Below are 20,783 nucleotides of genomic sequence, written 5' to 3' on the forward strand. Positions count from 1 at the left end.
TGGTGAAGACCAACATCTGCCACAGTGCTACCATCACAGCCCTCTGGTGAAGACCAACATCTGCTGCAGTGCTACCATCACAGCCCCCTGGTGAAGACCAACATCTGCCACAGTGCTACCATCACAGCCCCCTGGTGAAGACCAACATCTGCCACAGTGCTACCATCACAGCCCCCTGGTGAAGACCAACATCTGCCACAGTGCTACCATCACAGCCCCCTGGTGAAGACCAACATCTGCCGCAGTGCTACCATCACAGCCCCCTGGTGAAGACCAACATCTGATGCAGTGCTACCATCACAGCCCCTTGGTGAAGACCAACATCTCCCGCAGTGCTACCATCACAGCCCCTTGGAAGAACAACACTGCATCACAGACTGCATCCATCCTTCAACACCCTGCCTTCATCTTAGCTCTTCATATCCCCTGATACAGGCAGCTACTCCATGACAGACAGAATATATGCTACTATGTGTGTGTGTGTGTGTGTGTGTGTGGTGTTAGGGGTTAGATTGCGACAACCCCAGTGGTGCCCCATGATTCCCCTGCAGATGGACTAATTAAGTAAGCTGAGAAGAGTGGAGAGAGGCTTAGAGAGAGGGAGGAGAGAGGGTTAGAGAGAAGGAGGAGAGAGGGTTAGAGGGGGAGAGAGAGGGGGGAGAGAGGGTTAGAGAGGGGGGAGAGAGGAGGAGAGGGTTAAAAAAGAGGGGGGAGAGAGGGTTGGAGAGAGGGTTAGAGAGGTGGGAGAGAGGGTTAGAGAGAGGGGGGAGAGAGGGTTAGAGAGAGGGGGGAGAGAGGGTTAGAGAGGGTTAGAGAGAGGGTTAGAGAGAGGGGGGAGAGAGGGGGGAGAGAGGGTTAGAGAGAGGGTTAGAGAGAGAGGGGAGAGAGGGTTAGAGAGAGGGAGGAGAGAGGGTTCGAGAGAGGGAGGAGAGAGGGTTCGAGAGAGGGAGGAGAGAGGGTTAGAGAGAGGGGAGAGAGGGGGGAGAGAGGGTTAGAGAGAGGGGGGAGAGAGGGTTAGCAAGAGAGGGGAGAGAGGGTTAGACAGATGGGGAGAGAGGGTTAGACAGATGGGGAGAGAGGGTTAGACAGATGGGGAGAGAGGGTTAGACAGATGGGGAGAGAGGGTTAGACAGATGGGGAGAGAGAGGGGGTTAGAGAGAGGGGAGAGAGAGGTTAGATAAATTGGTAGAGATGGGTAAAGTAGCAGAGCAGAAAGCCCTCTCTGCCCACTGCCGTCATGATGCCCATGGTGGATTTTTAAGAGGCAGACTAATTTAAATCTGTTCTAACGAAACTCTTTAAAGTGAGCCACATTTTGACTGCACTGTACAGAACAGCAGACAAAAATAGGAGAGGGGAAGGGGAGACAAAGATGGGTGAGACGATACCGTCAAGGAGTTATGATAGAAGGAAATACAGTCGGTATGGGGAGATGGAATGTGTCAGTGAATTGGTTGTTGGGTCATCCACAGTCTACTGTAATGTACACAGAACACCACATCATTCTACATGGCTGGGGTCACTTCAGTTCAATTCCTTTGTTGACTTGGACATGGGATTTCTCCATAGGAATGCAATTCAATTGTATACAATGCAATTGGCTGGAATTGACCGCACCCTGATATTCTGCAATGGGAAAAATAATACTGCATGTTTTTCCAAAGTGCCTATGACCCACTTCAAAAAATGTTAAACATCAAGGCTATTCACAGGTCAAGGAAGCCTGAACAATCAAAGTCTTGTAATCAATTAGGCAATAGTTCAGAGGGACTCCTCCAGGGGGACTCCTCCAGGGGGACTCCAGAGGGACTCCAGAGGGACTTCTTCAGGACTCCTCCAGAGGGACTTCTTCAGGACTTCTTCAGGACTCCTCCAGAGGGACTTCTTCAGGACTCCTCCAAAGGGACTTCTTCAGGACTCCTCCAGAGGGACTTTTTCAGGACTCCTCCAGAGGGACTTCTTCAGGACTCCTCCAGAGGGACTTCTTCAGGACTCCTCCTTCAGCACTCCTCTCTTGCTCTTTCCCTGTTTGGAGTTATGCAGCAGCTCTAAGAAACAGCAGCTGGTGGATTTCCTGCTAGTGGAGCAATTATGGACAAACTCGTCAACCTGGGTTAGATACACATAAAGGACGACGATAACGTCAAGGAACCTGTAGGAAACATTGCACAACGTAACTCCACTGCACAGAAGCACTGTAAGAACTGGGACGTGTTGTCAAAAGTGAAGGAAAATAAAATGTCTTCTAGCTGTGTGTAAAATGCAGGGTTTCTCCAGCCATCCCTCTTGGGAACACAAAGGTGGCACACATTTTGGTTTCAGCTTAATGATTCAGGTGGGTAGATTCAAAATGTGCCCCTCCCAACAACAACAAAAATTGTCCTTCAGGAATCTATTGCAAAACACTGGTGATATGATAAATGAAGGTTGAGGTGAGATGCTCCTGCTAAGAGATAACAGGCAGGCACAGCGTGGCAGAGAAATACTGCAGTAGTACTGTAGCAAAGACTTCCTCTAACAGGCGGAGTCAAACCTCAGGGGTCGCCCAGCGACTGGCCACTCCAAACTAACCCTTTATTGGGTCAGAGGTCGCTCAGCGACTGGCCACTCCAAACTAACCCTTTATTGGGTAAGAGGTCGCCCAGCGACTGGCCACTCCAAACTAACCCTTTATTGGGTAAGAGGTCGCTCAGCGACTGGCCACTCCAAACTAACCCTTTATTGGGTAAGAGGTCGCCCAGCGACTGACCACTCCAAACTAACCCTTTATTGGGTAAGAGGTCGCCCAGCGACTGACCACTCCAAACTAACCCTTTATTGGGTAAGAGGTCGCCGAGCGACTGGCCACTCCAAACGAACCCTTTATTGGGTAAGAGGTCGCCCAGCGACTGGCCACTCCAAACTAACCCTTCATTGGGTAAGAGGTCGCCCAGCGACTGGCCACTCCAAACTAACCCTTTATTGGGTAAGAGGTCGCCCAGCGACTGGCCACTCCAAACTAACCCTTTATTGGGTCCAGAGCCGTTGCTATGGAAACACACTCAGGAAACACATACAGTACAAGGAGAAGAGGACAGCAGCATAGACTAGTGATAGAAATACAGTCTCATCTCATGACTGTGCTTGATCAGCCTACTTTACATTGTTAGAAATACAGTCTCTGTGCTTGATGAGCCTACTTTACAATGTTAGAAATACAGTCTCTGTGCTTGATGAGCCTACTTTACAATTTTAGAAATACAGTCTCTGTGCTTGATGAGCCTACTTTACAATGTTAGAAATACAGTCTGTGCTTGATGAGCCTACTTTACAATGTTAGAAATACAGTCTGTGCTTGATGAGCCTACATTACAATTTTAGAAATACAGTCTGTGCTTGATGAGCCTACTTTACAATGTTAGAAATACAGTCTGTGCTTGATGAGCCTACTTTACAATTTTAGAAATACAGTCTGTGCTTGATGAGCCTACTTTACAATGTTAGAAATACAGTCTGTGCTTGATGAGCCTACGTTACAATGTTAGAAATACAGTCTGTGCTTGATGAGCCTGCTGTTTCGAGAGGACAGCCAACAACGAAATGGCACCGCGGCCCAGAACTTGTCCCAACTTGGAACAACTACTGAAATGAAGCAGATCAATTGTTATGTTATTATCCCTATAGTAACCATTTAACACACACATTTGTCTTAATTTCATTGATTGCAATTCACTGGAGAATGTCAGAATCACATATGTACAACGTACAAGTGGAACAACGTGCCAGAGAAGAAGGAAAACAATCAGATCTCTGAGGGGGAGAAATCACTTTAGGTCAAAAAGGTCTGATTTAAAATACACAAGTGGTTTGTTTGTTTCACCTTCATCCAAACAGCGTAATAAAAGCTACTGGGATTCTACAGATATTTTTATGTAAAAAATAAATAAATAAACTGCTCGCTTGAAAACTAATCAAATGAATTACATCGATCGTCAACAACAATAAAATAATTACAAAGACAAAAAAAATGTTGTGATGACTCTACATGATTATAGTTAAAACACATTACCCCGTGACCTTGATTGGTAACAACACTCAGACTACTACTTACCGTGTGAGGGCTTAATAACAGCTATTTACGTGGTACAATAGAAGCCAGACAACAGGTGACGGACACATTGACACATTTTCCCCCAGGAGGAAGCTGAGAATGAGGTCAGAGGTCAGCTGGTGTCAACCCCTAAAGAAAGAACAGTGATGGTTGTCTGGTGCCCCAGTGGGAGTGGAGTCTGGGTGGAAGAAGAGGCCAGGAAAGTCGAAGGGGTGGAGTCATGTTGTCCTTAGTGCACTCTGTCAGAGCAGACTAGAGCACTAGGCTAAACTCCAGGGGTTTGCCTGGAGTCCATATGTCACACACACACACACACACACACACACACACGTCTGTCACTGAAGTAAAAAGCAGAAACAAATAACAAGGCTCATAGGAGAAGTTGTTCCATCACAGTCCCACTGACCCACTCACTATAGTCACCTGGTACAACAGTATTTGAACCTAGTATCATGTCTCACCAGGGCCGCATAGCAAATGAGTCATGTGTCAACAACATCTAGTGCCACAATCCTGACACACACGCTAAACCAAGGTCCCCATTCGGTTTCAGCAACAAATGTCCTCCAGAACACTAGCTACCGTATCATCAATCGTCTACCCATTTCCAAATGCCGCCATCTATCCGTCCATCTATCCATCCATCTGTCCATCCTTCCTTACCCATGTCTCCCAGCCTCCACTTGGAGAAGGACAATATGTTGCTGTCAATCCAGAAGAGCTCTTCCACCAGGCGGGATGAGGCGCCATGCTGATGGCTCTTACACACAACCGTCCCCTTCTCGCCCCTCTGGATGGGGGCCCGGTCCGTAGTTGGGCATGGCTCCTGGGCCGCCACCGCGGACCGCATTAGAGCAGAGGACACGGGAAAGGACATGGGAAAGAGGCTGCTCGTCATCACTGAGGCGCTCATGGCTGAAGGATGCTGGGTACTCGCCGCCGGTTCACCGTTTGCTTCTCTCAATGCGAGATTGGATGCCTACGGCTACATTCACTCAGGTAGAGTTAGGTCTGTGTTCCCTCTGGCTGGCAAAGCCAACGTAAATACAACAAGGACATCTAAAAGGATTGACTGAGGTCAATGGGGCGGAAATGTTTTGTTATGATTTGCAAGGGCGGCAGGGTAGCCTAGTGGTTAGAGCGTGGGACTAGTAACCGGAAGGTTGCAAGTTCAAACCCCTGAGCTGACAAGGTACAAATCTGTCGTTCTGCCCCTGAACAGGCAGTTAACCGACTGTTCCTAGGCCGTCGTTGGAAATAAGAATTTTTCTTAACTGACTTGCCTGAAAGGTCAAATAAAAATAAATAAAAAAGGATGCTTCTGTTATCCTTCTAGAGTTCATTCGTATACAGCTACTGTTTCCTTGGTAGAGATCATTAGTATACAGCTACTGTTTCCTTGGTAGAGTTCATTAGTTTACAGCTACTGTTTCCTTGGTAGAGCTCATTAGTATACAGCTACTGTTTCCTTGGTAGAGATCATTAGTATACAGCTACTGTTTCCTTGGTAGAGATCATTAGTATACAGCTACTGTTTCCTTGGTAGAGATCATTAGTATACAGCTACTGTTTCCTTGGTAGAGTTCATTAGTATACAGCTACTGTTTCCTTGGTAGAGATCATTAGTATACAGCTACTGTTTCCTTGGTAGAGATCATTAGTATACAGCTACTGTTTCCTTGGTAGAGATCATTAGTATACAGCTACTGTTTCCTTGGTAGAGATCATCAGTATACAGCTACTGTTTCCTTGATAGAGTTCATTAGTATACAGCTACTGTTTCCTTGGTAGAGATCATTAGTATACAGCTACTGTTTCCTTGGTAGAGTTCATTAGTATACAGCTACTGTTTCCTTGGTAGAGATCATTAGTCTACAGCTACTGTTTCCTTGGTAGAGTTCATTAGTATACAGCTACTGTTTCCTTGGTAGAGATCATTAGTATACAGCTACTGTTTCCTTCTAGAGTTCATTAGTATACAGCTACTGTTTCCTTGGTAGAGATCATTAGTATACAGCTACTGTGTCCTTGGTAGAGATCATTAGTATACAGCTACTGTTTCCTTGGTAGAGATCATTAGTATACAGCTACTGTTTCCTTGGTAGAGATCATTAGTATACAGCTACTGTTTCCTTGGTAGAGATCATTAGTATACAGCTACTGTTTCCTTGGTAGAGTTCATTAGTATACAGCTACTGTTTCCTTGGTAGAGATCATTAGTATACAGCTACTGTTTCCTTGGTAGAGATCATTAGTATACAGCTACTGTTTCCTTGGTAGAGATCATTAGTATACAGCTACTGTTTCCTTGGTAGAGATCATCAGTATACAGCTACTGTTTCCTTGGTAGAGATCATTAGTATACAGCTACTGTTTCCTTGGTAGAGTTCATTAGTATACAGCTACTGTTTCCTTGGTAGAGTTCATTAGTATACAGCCACTGTTTCCTTCTAGAGTTCATTAGTATACAGCCACTGTTTCCTTGGTAGAGATCATTAGTATACAGCTACTGTTTCCTTCTAGAGTTCATTAGTATACAGCTTCTGTTTCCTTGGTAGAGATCATTAGTATACAGCAACTGTTTCCTTGGTAGAGTCCATTAGTATACAGATACTGTTTCCTTGGTAGAGATCATTAGTATACAGCTACTGTTTCCTTGGTAGAGTTCATTAGTATACAGGCACTGTTTCCTTGGTAGAGTTCATTAGTATACAGCTACTGTTTCCTAGTATACAGCCACTGTTTCCTTCTAGAGTTCATTAGTATACAGCTACTGTTTCCTTGGTAGAGATCATTAGTATACAGCTACTGTTTCCTTGGTAGAGTTCATTAGTATACAGCTACTGTTTCCTTGATAGAGTTAATTAGTATACAGCTACTGTTTCCTTGGTAGAGTTCATTAGTATACAGCTACTGTTTCCTTGGTAGAGTTCATTAGTATACAGCCACTGTTTCCTTGATAGAGATCATTAGTATACAGCTACTGTTTCCTTGGTAGAGTTCATTAGTATACAGACACTGTTTCCTTGATAGAGTTCATTAGTATACAGCTACTGTTTCCTTGATAGAGTTCATTAGTATACAGCTACTGTTTCCTTGGTAGAGTTCATTAGTATACAGCTACTGTTTCCTTAGTAGAGTCCATTAGTATACAGCTACTGTTTCCTAGTATACAGCCACTGTTTCCTTGATAGAGTTCATTAGTATACAGCCACTGTTTCCTTGATAGAGTTCATTAGTATACAGCCACTGTTTCCTTGATAGAGTTCATTAGTATACAGCTACTGTTTCCTTGGTAGAGATCATTAGTATACAGCTACTGTTTCCTTGGTAGAGTTCATTAGTATACAGCTACTGTTTCCTAGTATACAGCCACTGTTTCCTTGATAGAGTTCATTAGTATACAGCCACTGTTTCCTTGATAGAGTTCATTAGTATACAGCTACTGTTTCCTAGTATACAGCCACTGTTTCCTTGATAGAGTTCATTAGTATACAGCCACTGTTTCCTTGATAGAGTTCATTAGTATACAGCTACTGTTTCCTAGTATACAGCCACTGTTTCCTTGATAGAGTTCATTAGTATACAGCTACTGTTTCCTTGGTAGAGATCATTAGTATACAGCTACTGTTTCCTTGGTAGAGTTCATTAGTATACAGGCACTGTTTCCTTGGTAGAGTTCATTAGTATACAGCTACTGTTTCCTAGTATACAGCCACTGTTTCCTTCTAGAGTTCATTAGTATACAGCTACTGTTTCCTTGGTAGAGATCATTAGTATACAGCTACTGTTTCCTTGGTAGAGTTCATTAGTATACAGCCACTGTTTCCTTCTAGAGTTCATTAGTATACAGCCACTGTTTCCTTGGTAGAGATCATTAGTATACAGCTACTGTTTCCTTCTAGAGTTCATTAGTATACAGCTTCTGTTTCCTTGGTAGAGATCATTAGTATACAGCAACTGTTTCCTTGGTAGAGTCCATTAGTATACAGATACTGTTTCCTTGGTAGAGATCATTAGTATACAGCTACTGTTTCCTTGGTAGAGTTCATTAGTATACAGGCACTGTTTCCTTGGTAGAGTTCATTAGTATACAGCTACTGTTTCCTAGTATACAGCTACTGTTTCCTTCTAGAGTTCATTAGTATACAGCTTCTGTTTCCTTGGTAGAGATCATTAGTATACAGCAACTGTTTCCTTGGTAGAGTCCATTAGTATACACCTACTGTTTCCTTGGTAGAGATCATTAGTATACAGCTACTGTTTCCTTGGTAGAGATCATTAGTATACAGCAACTGTTTCCTTGGTAGAGTCCATTAGTATACAGATACTGTTTCCTTGGTAGAGATCATTAGTATACAGCTACTGTTTCCTTGGTAGAGTTCATTAGTATACAGGCACTGTTTCCTTGGTAGAGTTCATTAGTATACAGCTACTGTTTCCTAGTATACAGCCACTGTTTCCTTCTAGAGTTCATTAGTATACAGCTACTGTTTCCTTGGTAGAGATCATTAGTATACAGCTACTGTTTCCTTGGTAGAGATCATTAGTATACAGCTACTGTTTCCTTGGTAGAGTTCATTAGTATACAGCTACTGTTTCCTTGGTAGAGATCATTAGTATACAGCTACTGTTTCCTTGGTAGAGATCATTAGTATACAGCTACTGTTTCCTTGGTAGAGATCATTAGTATACAGCTACTGTTTCCTTGGTAGAGATCATTAGTATACAGCTACTGTTTCCTTGGTAGAGATCATTAGTATACAGCTACTGTTTCCTTGGTAGAGTTCATTAGTATACAGCTACTGTTTCCTTGGTAGAGTTCATTAGTATACAGCTACTATTTCCTTGGTAGAGTTCATTAGTATACAGATACTGTTTCCTTGGTAGAGTTCATTAGTATACAGCCACTGTTTCCTTGGTAGAGTTCATTAGTACACAGCTACTGTTTCCTTAGTAGAGTTCATTAGTATACAGCTACTGTTTCCTAGTATACAGCCACTGTTTCCTTCTAGAGTTCATTAGTATACAGCTACTGTTTCCTTGGTAGAGATCATTAGTATACAGCTACTGTTTCCTTGGTAGAGTTCATTAGTATACAGCTACTGTTTCCTTGGTAGAGTTCATTAGTATACAGCCACTGTTTCCTTGATAGAGATCATTAGTATACAGCTACTGTTTCCTTGGTAGAGTTCATTAGTATACAGACACTGTTTCCTTGGTAGAGTTCATTAGTATACAGCTACTGTTTCCTAGTATACAGCCACTGTTTCCTTGATAGAGTTCATTAGTATACAGCCACTGTTTCCTTGATAGAGTTCATTAGTATACAGCTACTGTTTCCTTGGTAGAGTTCATTAGTATACAGCCACTGTTTCCTTGATAGAGATCATTAGTATACAGCTACTGTTTCCTTGGTAGAGTTCATTAGTATACAGACACTGTTTCCTTGGTAGAGTTCATTAGTATACAGCTACTGTTTCCTAGTATACAGCCACTGTTTCCTTGATAGAGTTCATTAGTATACAGCCACTGTTTCCTTGATAGAGTTCATTAGTATACAGCTACTGTTTCCTAGTATACAGCCACTGTTTCCTTGATAGAGTTCATTAGTATACAGCCACTGTTTCCTTGATAGAGTTCATTAGTATACAGCTACTGTTTCCTTGGTAGAGATCATTAGTATACAGCTACTGTTTCCTTGGTAGAGTTCATTAGTATACAGGCACTGTTTCCTTGGTAGAGTTCATTAGTATACAGCTACTGTTTCCTAGTATACAGCCACTGTTTCCTTCTAGAGTTCATTAGTATACAGCTACTGTTTCCTTGGTAGAGATCATTAGTATACAGCTACTGTTTCCTTGGTAGAGTTCATTAGTATACAGCCACTGTTTCCTTCTAGAGTTCATTAGTATACAGCCACTGTTTCCTTGGTAGAGATCATTAGTATACAGCTACTGTTTCCTTCTAGAGTTCATTAGTATACAGCTTCTGTTTCCTTGGTAGAGATCATTAGTATACAGCAACTGTTTCCTTGGTAGAGTCCATTAGTATACAGATACTGTTTCCTTGGTAGAGATCATTAGTATACAGCTACTGTTTCCTTGGTAGAGTTCATTAGTATACAGGCACTGTTTCCTTGGTAGAGTTCATTAGTATACAGCTACTGTTTCCTAGTATACAGCTACTGTTTCCTTCTAGAGTTCATTAGTATACAGCTTCTGTTTCCTTGGTAGAGATCATTAGTATACAGCAACTGTTTCCTTGGTAGAGTCCATTAGTATACAACTACTGTTTCCTTGGTAGAGATCATTAGTATACAGCTACTGTTTCCTTGGTAGAGATCATTAGTATACAGCTACTGTTTCCTTGGTAGAGTTCATTAGTATACAGCTACTGTTTCCTTGGTAGAGATCATTAGTATACAGCTACTGTTTCATTGGTAGAGATCATTAGTATACAGCTACTGTTTCCTTGGTAGAGATCATTAGTATACAGCTACTGTTTCCTTGGTAGAGATCATTAGTATACAGCTACTGTTTCCTTGGTAGAGTTCATTAGTATACAGCTACTATTTCCTTGGTAGAGTTCATTAGTATACAGATACTGTTTCCTTGGTAGAGTTCATTAGTATACAGCCACTGTTTCCTTGGTAGAGTTCATTAGTACACAGCTACTGTTTCCTTAGTAGAGTTCATTAGTATACAGCTACTGTTTCCTAGTATACAGCCACTGTTTCCTTCTAGAGTTCATTAGTATACAGCTACTGTTTCCTTGGTAGAGATCATTAGTATACAGCTACTGTTTCCTTGGTAGAGTTCATTAGTATACAGCTACTGTTTCCTTGATAGAGTTCATTAGTATACAGCTACTGTTTCCTTGGTAGAGTTCATTAGTATACAGCTACTGTTTCCTTGGTAGAGTTCATTAGTATACAGCCACTGTTTCCTTGATAGAGTTCATTAGTATACAGATACTGTTTCCTTGGTAGAGTTCATTAGTATACAGCCACTGTTTCCTTGGTAGAGTTCATTAGTACACAGCTACTGTTTCCTTAGTAGAGTTCATTAGTATACAGCTACTGTTTCCTAGTATACAGCCACTGTTTCCTTCTAGAGTTCATTAGTATACAGCTACTGTTTCCTTGGTAGAGATCATTAGTATACAGCTACTGTTTCCTTGGTAGAGTTCATTAGTATACAGCTACTGTTTCCTTGATAGAGTTCATTAGTATACAGCTACTGTTTCCTTGGTAGAGTTCATTAGTATACAGCTACTGTTTCCTTGGTAGAGTTCATTAGTATACAGCCACTGTTTCCTTGATAGAGATCATTAGTATACAGCTACTGTTTCCTTGGTAGAGTTCATTAGTATACAGACACTGTTTCCTTAGTAGAGTCCATTAGTATACAGCTACTGTTTCCTAGTATACAGCCACTGTTTCCTTGATAGAGTTCATTAGTATACAGCCACTGTTTCCTTGATAGAGTTCATTAGTATACAGCCACTGTTTCCTTGATAGAGTTCATTAGTATACAGCTACTGTTTCCTTGGTAGAGATCATTAGTATACAGCTACTGTTTCCTTGGTAGAGTCCATTAGTATACAGCTACTGTTTCCTAGTATACAGCCACTGTTTCCTTGATAGAGTTCATTAGTATACAGGCACTGTTTCCTTGAGAGTTCATTAGTATACAGCTACTGTTTCCTAGTATACAGCTACTGTTTCCTTGATAGAGTTCATTAGTATACAGCTACTGTTTCCTTGATAGAGTTCATTAGAATACAGCCACTGTTTCCTTGATAGAGTTCATTAGTATACAGCCACTGTTTCCTTGATAGAGTTCATTAGTATACAGCTACTGTTTCCTAGTATACAGCCACTGTTTCCTTGATAGAGTTCATTAGTATACAGCCACTGTTTCCTTGATAGAGTTCATTAGTATACAGCTACTGTTTCCTTGGTAGAGATCATTAGTATACAGCTACTGTTTCCTTGGTAGAGTTCATTAGTATACAGCTACTGTTTCCTAGTATACAGCCACTGTTTCCTTGATAGAGTTCATTAGTATACAGGCACTGTTTCCTTGAGAGTTCATTAGTATACAGCTACTGTTTCCTAGTATACAGCTACTGTTTCCTTGATAGAGTTCATTAGTATACAGCTACTGTTTCCTTGATAGAGTTCATTAGAATACAGCCACTGTTTCCTTGATAGAGTTCATTAGTATACAGCCACTGTTTCCTTGATAGAGTTCATTAGTATACAGCTACTGTTTCCTAGTATACAGCCACTGTTTCCTTGATAGACTGCAGAGAGTTAGTAAATCACAATATCTGCTAACGGCCTTTTTAGTAGCCAGCTCTTCTACTGTCCAAATGATAAACAGGCAGGCAATAATCCAGCTCAATAAGCTTATTCTCCTGTTAGCTTCTCTTCAATATCCCTCCATCTCGGATGACAACAAGGTGCACCTGCATCTTTCAGCAGCGAGACTGGGGTTGTGCCATTATATCTCTGTTGTTTCTTCAGCTGGGGTTTAAAAGGCTGCCTCTCAGACGAGGGAGAAAGGAGTAGGGTGCAGCAGTAGTGAGAGAAAGAGAGATTGTGCAACATCTCTCTAATCCAGGTCCGAGGGATTTACTTAACGTGTGGGGAGAAAGAGAGAAAATGGGGGAGCGAGAGAGACGCAGAGACTGAACAAAGCATGTAAAAAGTATCGTTTTTCCTCTGCACCAATTAAAATGTCTTATTCATCCCTGAAAGTGTCTCCTGTGGGGCTATCAGAGGGAATCAAAGTGACAACACTCACACACTAACACACTTCCCCCAGCCGAGGGGAGACATGAAACCCTCCTTTTATCTCTCTCGCCGTCTCTCTCAGAGTGAGGCAGTGGTATACAGGACCATTATTACAGCTAAATCTCCCGGTTACCTTCAATGGAGGGGCCTACCTGTGTAATCACCTTGCTTTCCGTATAGAAAACAAAACAACAAACAAGCAGCAATATACTCTTTTTCTATTGCAATGTTATCTCTTGCAATTTTCTCAGAGCACAAAAGCTGTCATAAAATTGAATACACAGCACATACTCAAATATTAAATAACAAACCAAACTGATTGTCTTCATAATATAGATTGACTAATAAAAAAAGTGTATTTTAACTTGCATGTATAGTAAGTAGCTTGGCACAAGCCTTGGTTTGTGCGAGTGGGAGTGGCTCATAGGAGCTAATCTCCTGTTTCTGTAGCATGAGGCAGCTTGATGTACCAGTACACTTCCTGAATAAGCAACACAGTCTCACATTCAATTCGTGCATATATGTAGATAATGCATTTCAGCTAAATTTGTGCATTTTTGTACCTCTTACTCTGGGCAGATCATCCTTTGGAGACCTGGGGGGCTTCAATGTGGAGCCACAAGCCTTCAGAATGACTGTATGATAACCTCATCAATGATAGGTCCACAGTAAGAAGAGAAAGCCACAGAGCCATTGCATCAACTCACTATAAGGGGCAATTCAAATAAAGCTTAATAGCCAGCCAGGGTTGGGCAGCCCATGTAAACTGCCCTGGGGCATCATGCCAGCTATAGACATATTCAATGCGGTGCCAGCTCCCTGCCAAACTAAAGACTGCAGTCAGGACCATTATTTCCCAGTTGCTGTGACACAATATAACAAGGCACATCTTGTTGAGAAGAGTGATTAAAGAGAGTGCATGTAGTTCAATGATAACCTGAATACAATGTATGCTACACCTACAACTTGAAGTGTAATCCAGACGACTACAACTGACCACAACAAACAAAAGGGCAGCTCATTAAGTCTTTGCAAGACAAATTGGAATTAACGTATTGGCTTTCTCTTGAAAACAAGATTTTAAGGGTAATTGTGTTTTACCTGTAATGTATTTTGGAGAGTGGTGTAGTAGACTAATAATGTACATCTGCAAATAGCCCACAGCTTTGCCCTGTTGCGCAGTGTAAACTGCATTTTGAAGTATACAGTATGACTCAACTTGGAGTAAAGCAACATATTACGATAGTCAACTTCTGATGTTTTTTTCTCCTGTTTCCCAAACAAAGGCGAAGCTACACTTTAAAATTGAATTGGATGACAACCAACAACAAACTTGAAAAAAAAGGGATATATAAATGCCATGAATTAACGTTAACTCACCTTGGCCCTTTGGTCGATTTCGACGCGTTGGTTTCACGGCTGAGCCTTTGGGACATTTTATCCAATTAACTGAAAATAGGTGGTCATCCAATTTAATGTAGCGTCTTTTCCCCTTGGACCAAGTCGCACCAATACGACATTTCAATGGCTTATCATTGGAGTACCACTGAGAGTCGGGTTCTTGGCAACTTGAACCCTTTGACATAATTACGTCTCAAGTCAAGTGACTGGGATATTGATATCACTATCCCGCACAAAGAATGTCAACTAGAGGGGGAAAACCTTCCTAATTGCAGCCTAGAACTGTAACAAGGGCAATACGAACGTTGTAAAATGTAAATAGTGACAAACAATGCGACGCAACTTGTGGAAATCGCGCAGTTTTCAATCAAGTAAAGCTCGAAACACCTGACTACGTATCCTTATTTGACATTGTTATACTCCTACACTGTCACTTGACCCCCCAAAAAACGTGTTCAAAGGCGAGTTATAGCATACTTTGTGACTTTATTAAAACAGTCAATAAAAACCCCAACGCAAACTGAAAATGGCTCATAGTGTTTAACTATCGCTTGCAGCTATCCACAGACTGTCCCTCTCCAAAGGCAGGTTAATCACACGCAGGAGATAGGAGACGTGTGTGGTAAACGAAACAAAACAGAGCTCCTGTAATTTATCCTGAAGGATGGGAGGCAGAGTGGATGCTTCAGTGACCTGAAACGGCGTGATGCCTTCCCGCAGGCCCCTTGGGGGAATGGAGTGACCCACTGAAGCAAGTTTACAGTACACACCACCTCTAAAAGTGAAATCTCTCGCTGTGCTTTGACACAATTTCATCATTTGGGCATGATAGTAAGGTATATGAGCTATGGTCTCCAAACCACCTATTGGCAGATATGCCTACAGGTGTCATCTAATTAATAATAAGCGAAAGGTTGCTGGATCGAATCTCTGGTTCGAATCCCCGAGCCGACTAGGTGAAAAAATCTGTTGATGTGCCCTTGAGCAAGGCACGTAACCCTAATTGCTCCTGTAAATCGCTCTGGATAAAACCGTCTGCTAAATTACTAAAATGTCAAACGTAAAATATGATTGATTACCCGCATAGGCTACATCACACTTATTAGATAAATAATCAAACCCCATTCACCTACTAACGGTCACTAACCGTGTAGAGAACATTATGGCTATGCTGTACTTAAGGTATGTATAGGCACACTGTAGTAGGAATCATTTCAGCACCATGGCTAGCGCAACAGCAACATCCAGCTTGTGCACACAGTACTGGTTTCAGCTTGTGTTTTCAACAGCTTCCTTCCCATGTTTCCTTTTCAAAAGACAGATCGCCATCTAACCAAATCAACCCTCGCGGCCTTTTGCATCCCCCCCCCCCACCCCCAATGGTCCACATGTGGACCCTTGCCAATATCATGAACAGTAATGGTTTGATGTAATGGTATACCCTGATGAAGACAGCTTGGCTGTCGAAACGTTGGTAATTAAGTTTTGCATCTGAGCTCCTAGAGTGTGCGGCTCTCTTTTATTTTCTAGTAATGGTTTGAGAACATCCCAAGATTTGAAAGACACATACACACCAGGTAACTCCTCTTTTTTATATTTACAATTTAGCTAGGTCAGCTATGCCCTTGGGAAACCCAACTACCAAACCAGCCAATGATATGATGTATAAATGAATGATCTGGCCTTCTGAGCGGATTGATCTCTTTGATAAATAAACAACTGTTGGAAATCGCATTCTGTGCTAACCGTTAATAAAAACGTATGGTCCACAGATAAATATGAATCTGAACAACCCTTTAATTAGAACAGAATATGGAAAAATATGACCTTGGCATCCCATATTCTGAAACATCAAATTATTCATTTTAAGTTTGTTCACAGACTGTATTTAACACCAAGGAAACATTTTATGATGAAATTGGCCCTGAACTGTTTACAATGGTCCCTAAATTTGATGGGCAACCTCGGTTGCTAAAAACAGAGTCAAAACTAAATAAATAGTTGGTCACAAAGACTGTCTTCTGTGACCAGATCTTTAAATGACTGGATGGGTCAAGACAATTTGTTGGAATCACAGGCTAAGCTACATGTTGGTGAGGAAGACATGACTGTTGGCACAATTCAGCACCAAGGCTGTCCTAGGCCTTCACTCACTCACTCACTCACTCACTCACTCACTCACTCACTCACTCACTCACTCACTCACTCACTCACTCACTCACACAGTCTCAGTCTCTCTCAATTCAATTCAAAGGGCTTTATTGGCATGGGAAACATGTGTTAACATTGCCAAAGCAAGTGAGGTAGATAATATACAAATTAGAAATAAACAATACAAATGGACAGTAAACATTACACTACAGAAGTTTCAAAACAATAAAGACATTACAAATGTCATATTATGTCTATATACAGTGTTGTAACAATGTGCAAATGGTTAAAGTACAAAAGGGAAAATAAATAAACATAAATATGGGTTGTATTTACAAGGTTGTTTGTTCTTCACTGGTTGCCCTTATCTTGTGGCAACAGGTCAAAAATCTTGCTGCTGTGATTGCACACTGTGGAATTTCACCTAGTAGATATGGGAGTTTATCAAAATCGGGTTTGTTTTCAAATTCTTTGTGAATCTGTGTCATCTGAGGGAAAAATGTGTCTCTAATATGGTCATACATCTGGCAGGAGGTTATGAAGTGCAGCTCAGTTTCCACCTCATTTTGTGGGCAGTGAGCACATAGCCTGTCTTCTCTTGAGAGCCAGGTCTGCCTACGGTGGCCTTTCTCAATAGCAAGGCTATGCTCACTGAGTCTGTACATTGTCAAAGCTTTCCTTAAGTTTGGGTCAGTCACAGTGGTCAGGTATTCTGCCACTGTGTACTCTCTGTTTAGGGCCAAATAGCAGTCTAGTTTGCTCTGTTTTTTTGTTAATCCTTTCCAATGTGTCAAGTAATTATCTTTTTGTTTTCTCATGATTTGGTTGAGTCTAATTGTGTTGCTGTCCTGGGTCTCTGTGGGGTCTGTTTGTGTTTGTGAACAGAGCCCCGGGACCAGGTTGCTTAGTTAGGGGTCTCTTCTCCAGGTTCATCTCTCTGTAGGGGATGGCTTTGTTATGGAAGGTTTGGGAATTGCTTCCTTTTAGGTGGTTGTAGAATTTAACGTCTCTTTTCTGGATTTTGATGACTAGCGGGTATCGACCTAATTCGGCTCTGCATGCATTATTTGGTGTTCTACGTTGTACACGGGGGATATTTTTGCAGAATTCTCAATTTGGTGTTTGTCCCATTTTGTGAATTCTTGGTTGGAGAGTGGAACCCAGACCTCACAACCATAAAGGGCAATGGGTTCTATAACTGATTCAAGTATTTTTAATTGGAATGTCGAATTTTATGCTCCTTTTGATGGCATAGAAGGCCCTTCTTGCCTTGTTTCTCAGATCGCTCACAGATTTGAGGAAGTTACCTGTGGCGCTGATGTTTAGGCCAAGGTATGTATAGTTTTTTGTGTGCTCGAGGGCAACGGTGTCTAGATTTATTTGTGGTCCTGGCGACTGGACCTTTTTTGGAACACCATTATTTTGGTCTTACTGAGATTTACTGTCAGGGCCCAGGTCTGGCAAACAGTAGACATTTGACTTCAGATTCTAGTAGGGTGAGGCCGGGTGCTGCAGACTCTTCTAGTGCCCGCGCCAATTCGTTGATATATATGTTGAAGAGGGTGGGGCTTAAGCTGCATCCCTGTCTCACCCCACGGCCCTGTGGAAAGAAACGTTTTTTGCCAATTTTAACCGCAGACTTATTGTTTGTGTTCATGGATTTTATAATGTCATATGTTTTTCCCCTAAAACCACTTTCCATTCATATGTATAGCAGACCCTCATGCCATATTGAGTCAAATACTTTTTTGTAATCAACAAAGCATGAGACGGCTTTGCCTTTGTTTTGGTTTGTCAATTAGGGTGTGCAGGGTGAATATGTGGTTTCTCTCTCTCCCATACACACACGAGAGAGAGAGAGAGAGAGAGAGAAAGAGAGAGAGAGAGAATGTCAGTTTCTCTGCTACATCATACAATATCTGTCTAGTTTGTTATCCCAGCCCTGGAACAAACAGTTTTATACAACCCCTTTGGTGGGTCTTGACAGCCACAGACTGTCCACAGTGTGCAGATTGAGGAAAACAATGCATCTCTCACTGGGGGAATCTGGACACGTACTGCTTGTCGGATGGAAAATAATCCAGAACTCATCCACTGCCTTCCTTTCATGCAAGCTACAGTACAACTATACTTCTACTGCCTCTGTGATCTTGTAGCATAGGCCAGTGTTTCTCAGTCCTTTCCTGAGGGCGCCATTTTGGTTCTAACCCAGTACTACCACATCTTATTCCTGAGGGTGCCATTTTGGTTCTAGCCCAGTACTACCACATCCTATTCCTGAGGGCGCCATTTTGGTTCTAGCCCAGTACTACCACATCATATTCCTGAGGACACCGTTTTGTTTCTACCCCAGTACTACCACATCGTATTCAACATTTTAAATCACCCTGATTTATTGAAAGAGGCGTGTTAGTGCTGGGCTATAACACATTTTCCTAAGAGAGCTACTCTGAGAAGTGGATTGAGATGCCCTGACATCAGCACTCACTCAGACATTCCAGAAGACGTTCATACTAAAGACTCTCTTTCGTAACTTCAACACATTCACTCCCCGTTGCATCTTCGTTTTGGCGTTTTGGCAGAAATAATGCAATCTCCAGATTGAAATGATGTAGTCAGAGACATTTCAAATGTGGACAGGGTCCTTTCTTATTTTCCTTGATAAGAGATGACCATACCAGACACTTTTGGATAACAATAATAGTAAACAAAAAAAATAACAGTACACCAACATTTGGGTTTCCATTTCTACAAAGTGGCGGGTAAATTTTTCGTGGTAAACGTGGAAATACTTCATTTCTATTGAACGGAATGCTTGTCAAATAGATAAATCATCTTTAGTCTGTTCAAAAAGGACTAAGTTGCTCCGATGACAATACCAACCAGAGGGCAAACATACAGTATCTTCAAAGACTTTGGTTACAAGCAGGACTAAGGCAGAGAGGAAGAGGAGAAGGCTCACTCTCGTCATAATAAGCCCAATGTGTTTCTACAGGCTTAATATGCAGACCTAACGCCTCGATCACACCTACAGCGTCATTGCACAAAATGGTGAGCGTTGTCATCTGGATTTGTGTGCAACCAAAGTTCAATATTCACCTTCTGCTACCATTTCTGTTAAGCCTTCTACACATACAGTTTTGATGCATACGTACGCATCACATAGAACGTACTGTGGCTGCCTCTGTAACGCAATGCTGCAAGGTAAACGCAGTGTTTCATCGGAAATGAATGTACTTCTGATGTACCAAAACACAATAACGCTGTCGGTATGATCGGGGCGTAAGCTTGTCGCCTGCCTTCCTGCCTTTGGTATGACTCCCATTGTTAGGGCGGAGACATGGACATGAGCATCTCGTCTTTATATACAGATCTCTGACTAAGGTAACGCCGACATCATCTTTTAGGGAGCGGTCGAGGTGACCAATAATGTTTGCCATTGAGATCAGCTACTGTTTGTGTTTCCCTGGCTATCTTTAGGAGCTGATTTGGGCCATCGGTTGATGGCCAGATGTAGGCCTACTGTAGATCGATAAACCTTTTCCCAGTGTGGGTGCTCGCCAACGTTTTATAGTCAGACTATGTATAATTTGCAGAGGTGGATCGAGTACTGAAAATCTGTACTTAAGTAAAAATGGGTTTGATTGTAATTTACGAAAGTAAAATTAGCCTTCTTGAGAAACTACTTAAGTAAGATTTAAAAGTATCCAGTCAGAAAAGTACTTAAGTACAAATTGAGTTTGGTCATTTTTTACACCTTATGGTAAACTGTGATGTAACGGCTGTTGGTGGAAGAAGGTGAGGACCAAAGCGCGGAGTGGTACGTGTTCATGTTATTTATTAAACTGAACACTAAATACTAACCCTAACTAACAAAAGAACAACCGAAACAGCTCTGTCAGGTGCAAACCACACTAAACAGAAAATAACTACCCATAAACACAGGTGGGAAAACAGGCTGCCTAAGTATGGTTCTCAATCAGAGACAAAGATAGACAGCTGCCTCTGATTGAGAACCACCACAACACAGAAATCCAAAACATAGAAAATGAACATAGAATGCCCACCGAGTCACACCCTGGCCTAACCAAAATAGAGAATAGAAACCTCTCCATGGCCAGGGCGTGACATGTGACAGCAAACCAAAAGGACAACAACTTAGCACAGTGTATTATTTAAGCCTGCCAGCACCATCTTGCAGATGTCCCCCAGCACAGGTAGTCTCCGATGAAGACTGACAGCAAACTAAGTTTCTAGGCTGTACATTCTTAATTAGGGCCATTCAATGTTGACTTAGTATCTATCAATGTGTAACATTTCCTAAAAAGGTATATGGTA

General features: G+C 41.9%; 2 protein-coding genes across 3 annotated transcripts in view; one reads left to right on the forward strand and one right to left on the reverse strand.

Moving 5' to 3' along the window:
* The window catches only part of LOC110531267 (1-phosphatidylinositol 4,5-bisphosphate phosphodiesterase eta-2), an 85,200-nt gene extending 70,223 nt beyond the window's left edge, over nucleotides 1-14,977 (reverse strand). For both annotated transcript variants that reach the window (XM_036988873.1, XM_036988874.1), the window contains exon 1: nucleotides 14,274-14,977. In XM_036988873.1, coding sequence (XP_036844768.1) covers nucleotides 14,274-14,478 — 205 coding nt within the window. In that variant the 5' untranslated portion in view covers nucleotides 14,479-14,977. The remainder of the gene's footprint in view (nucleotides 1-14,273) is intronic.
* The window catches only part of tnr5 (Tumor necrosis factor receptor superfamily member 5), a gene marked incomplete at its 5' end in the record, with an annotated part of 1,066,050 nt that overhangs the window by 859,533 nt on the left and 185,734 nt on the right, over nucleotides 1-20,783 (forward strand).

This window comes from Oncorhynchus mykiss, chromosome 9, assembly GCF_013265735.2.
Source record: "Oncorhynchus mykiss isolate Arlee chromosome 9, USDA_OmykA_1.1, whole genome shotgun sequence".
Classification (NCBI taxonomy): Eukaryota; Metazoa; Chordata; class Actinopteri; order Salmoniformes; family Salmonidae; genus Oncorhynchus; species Oncorhynchus mykiss.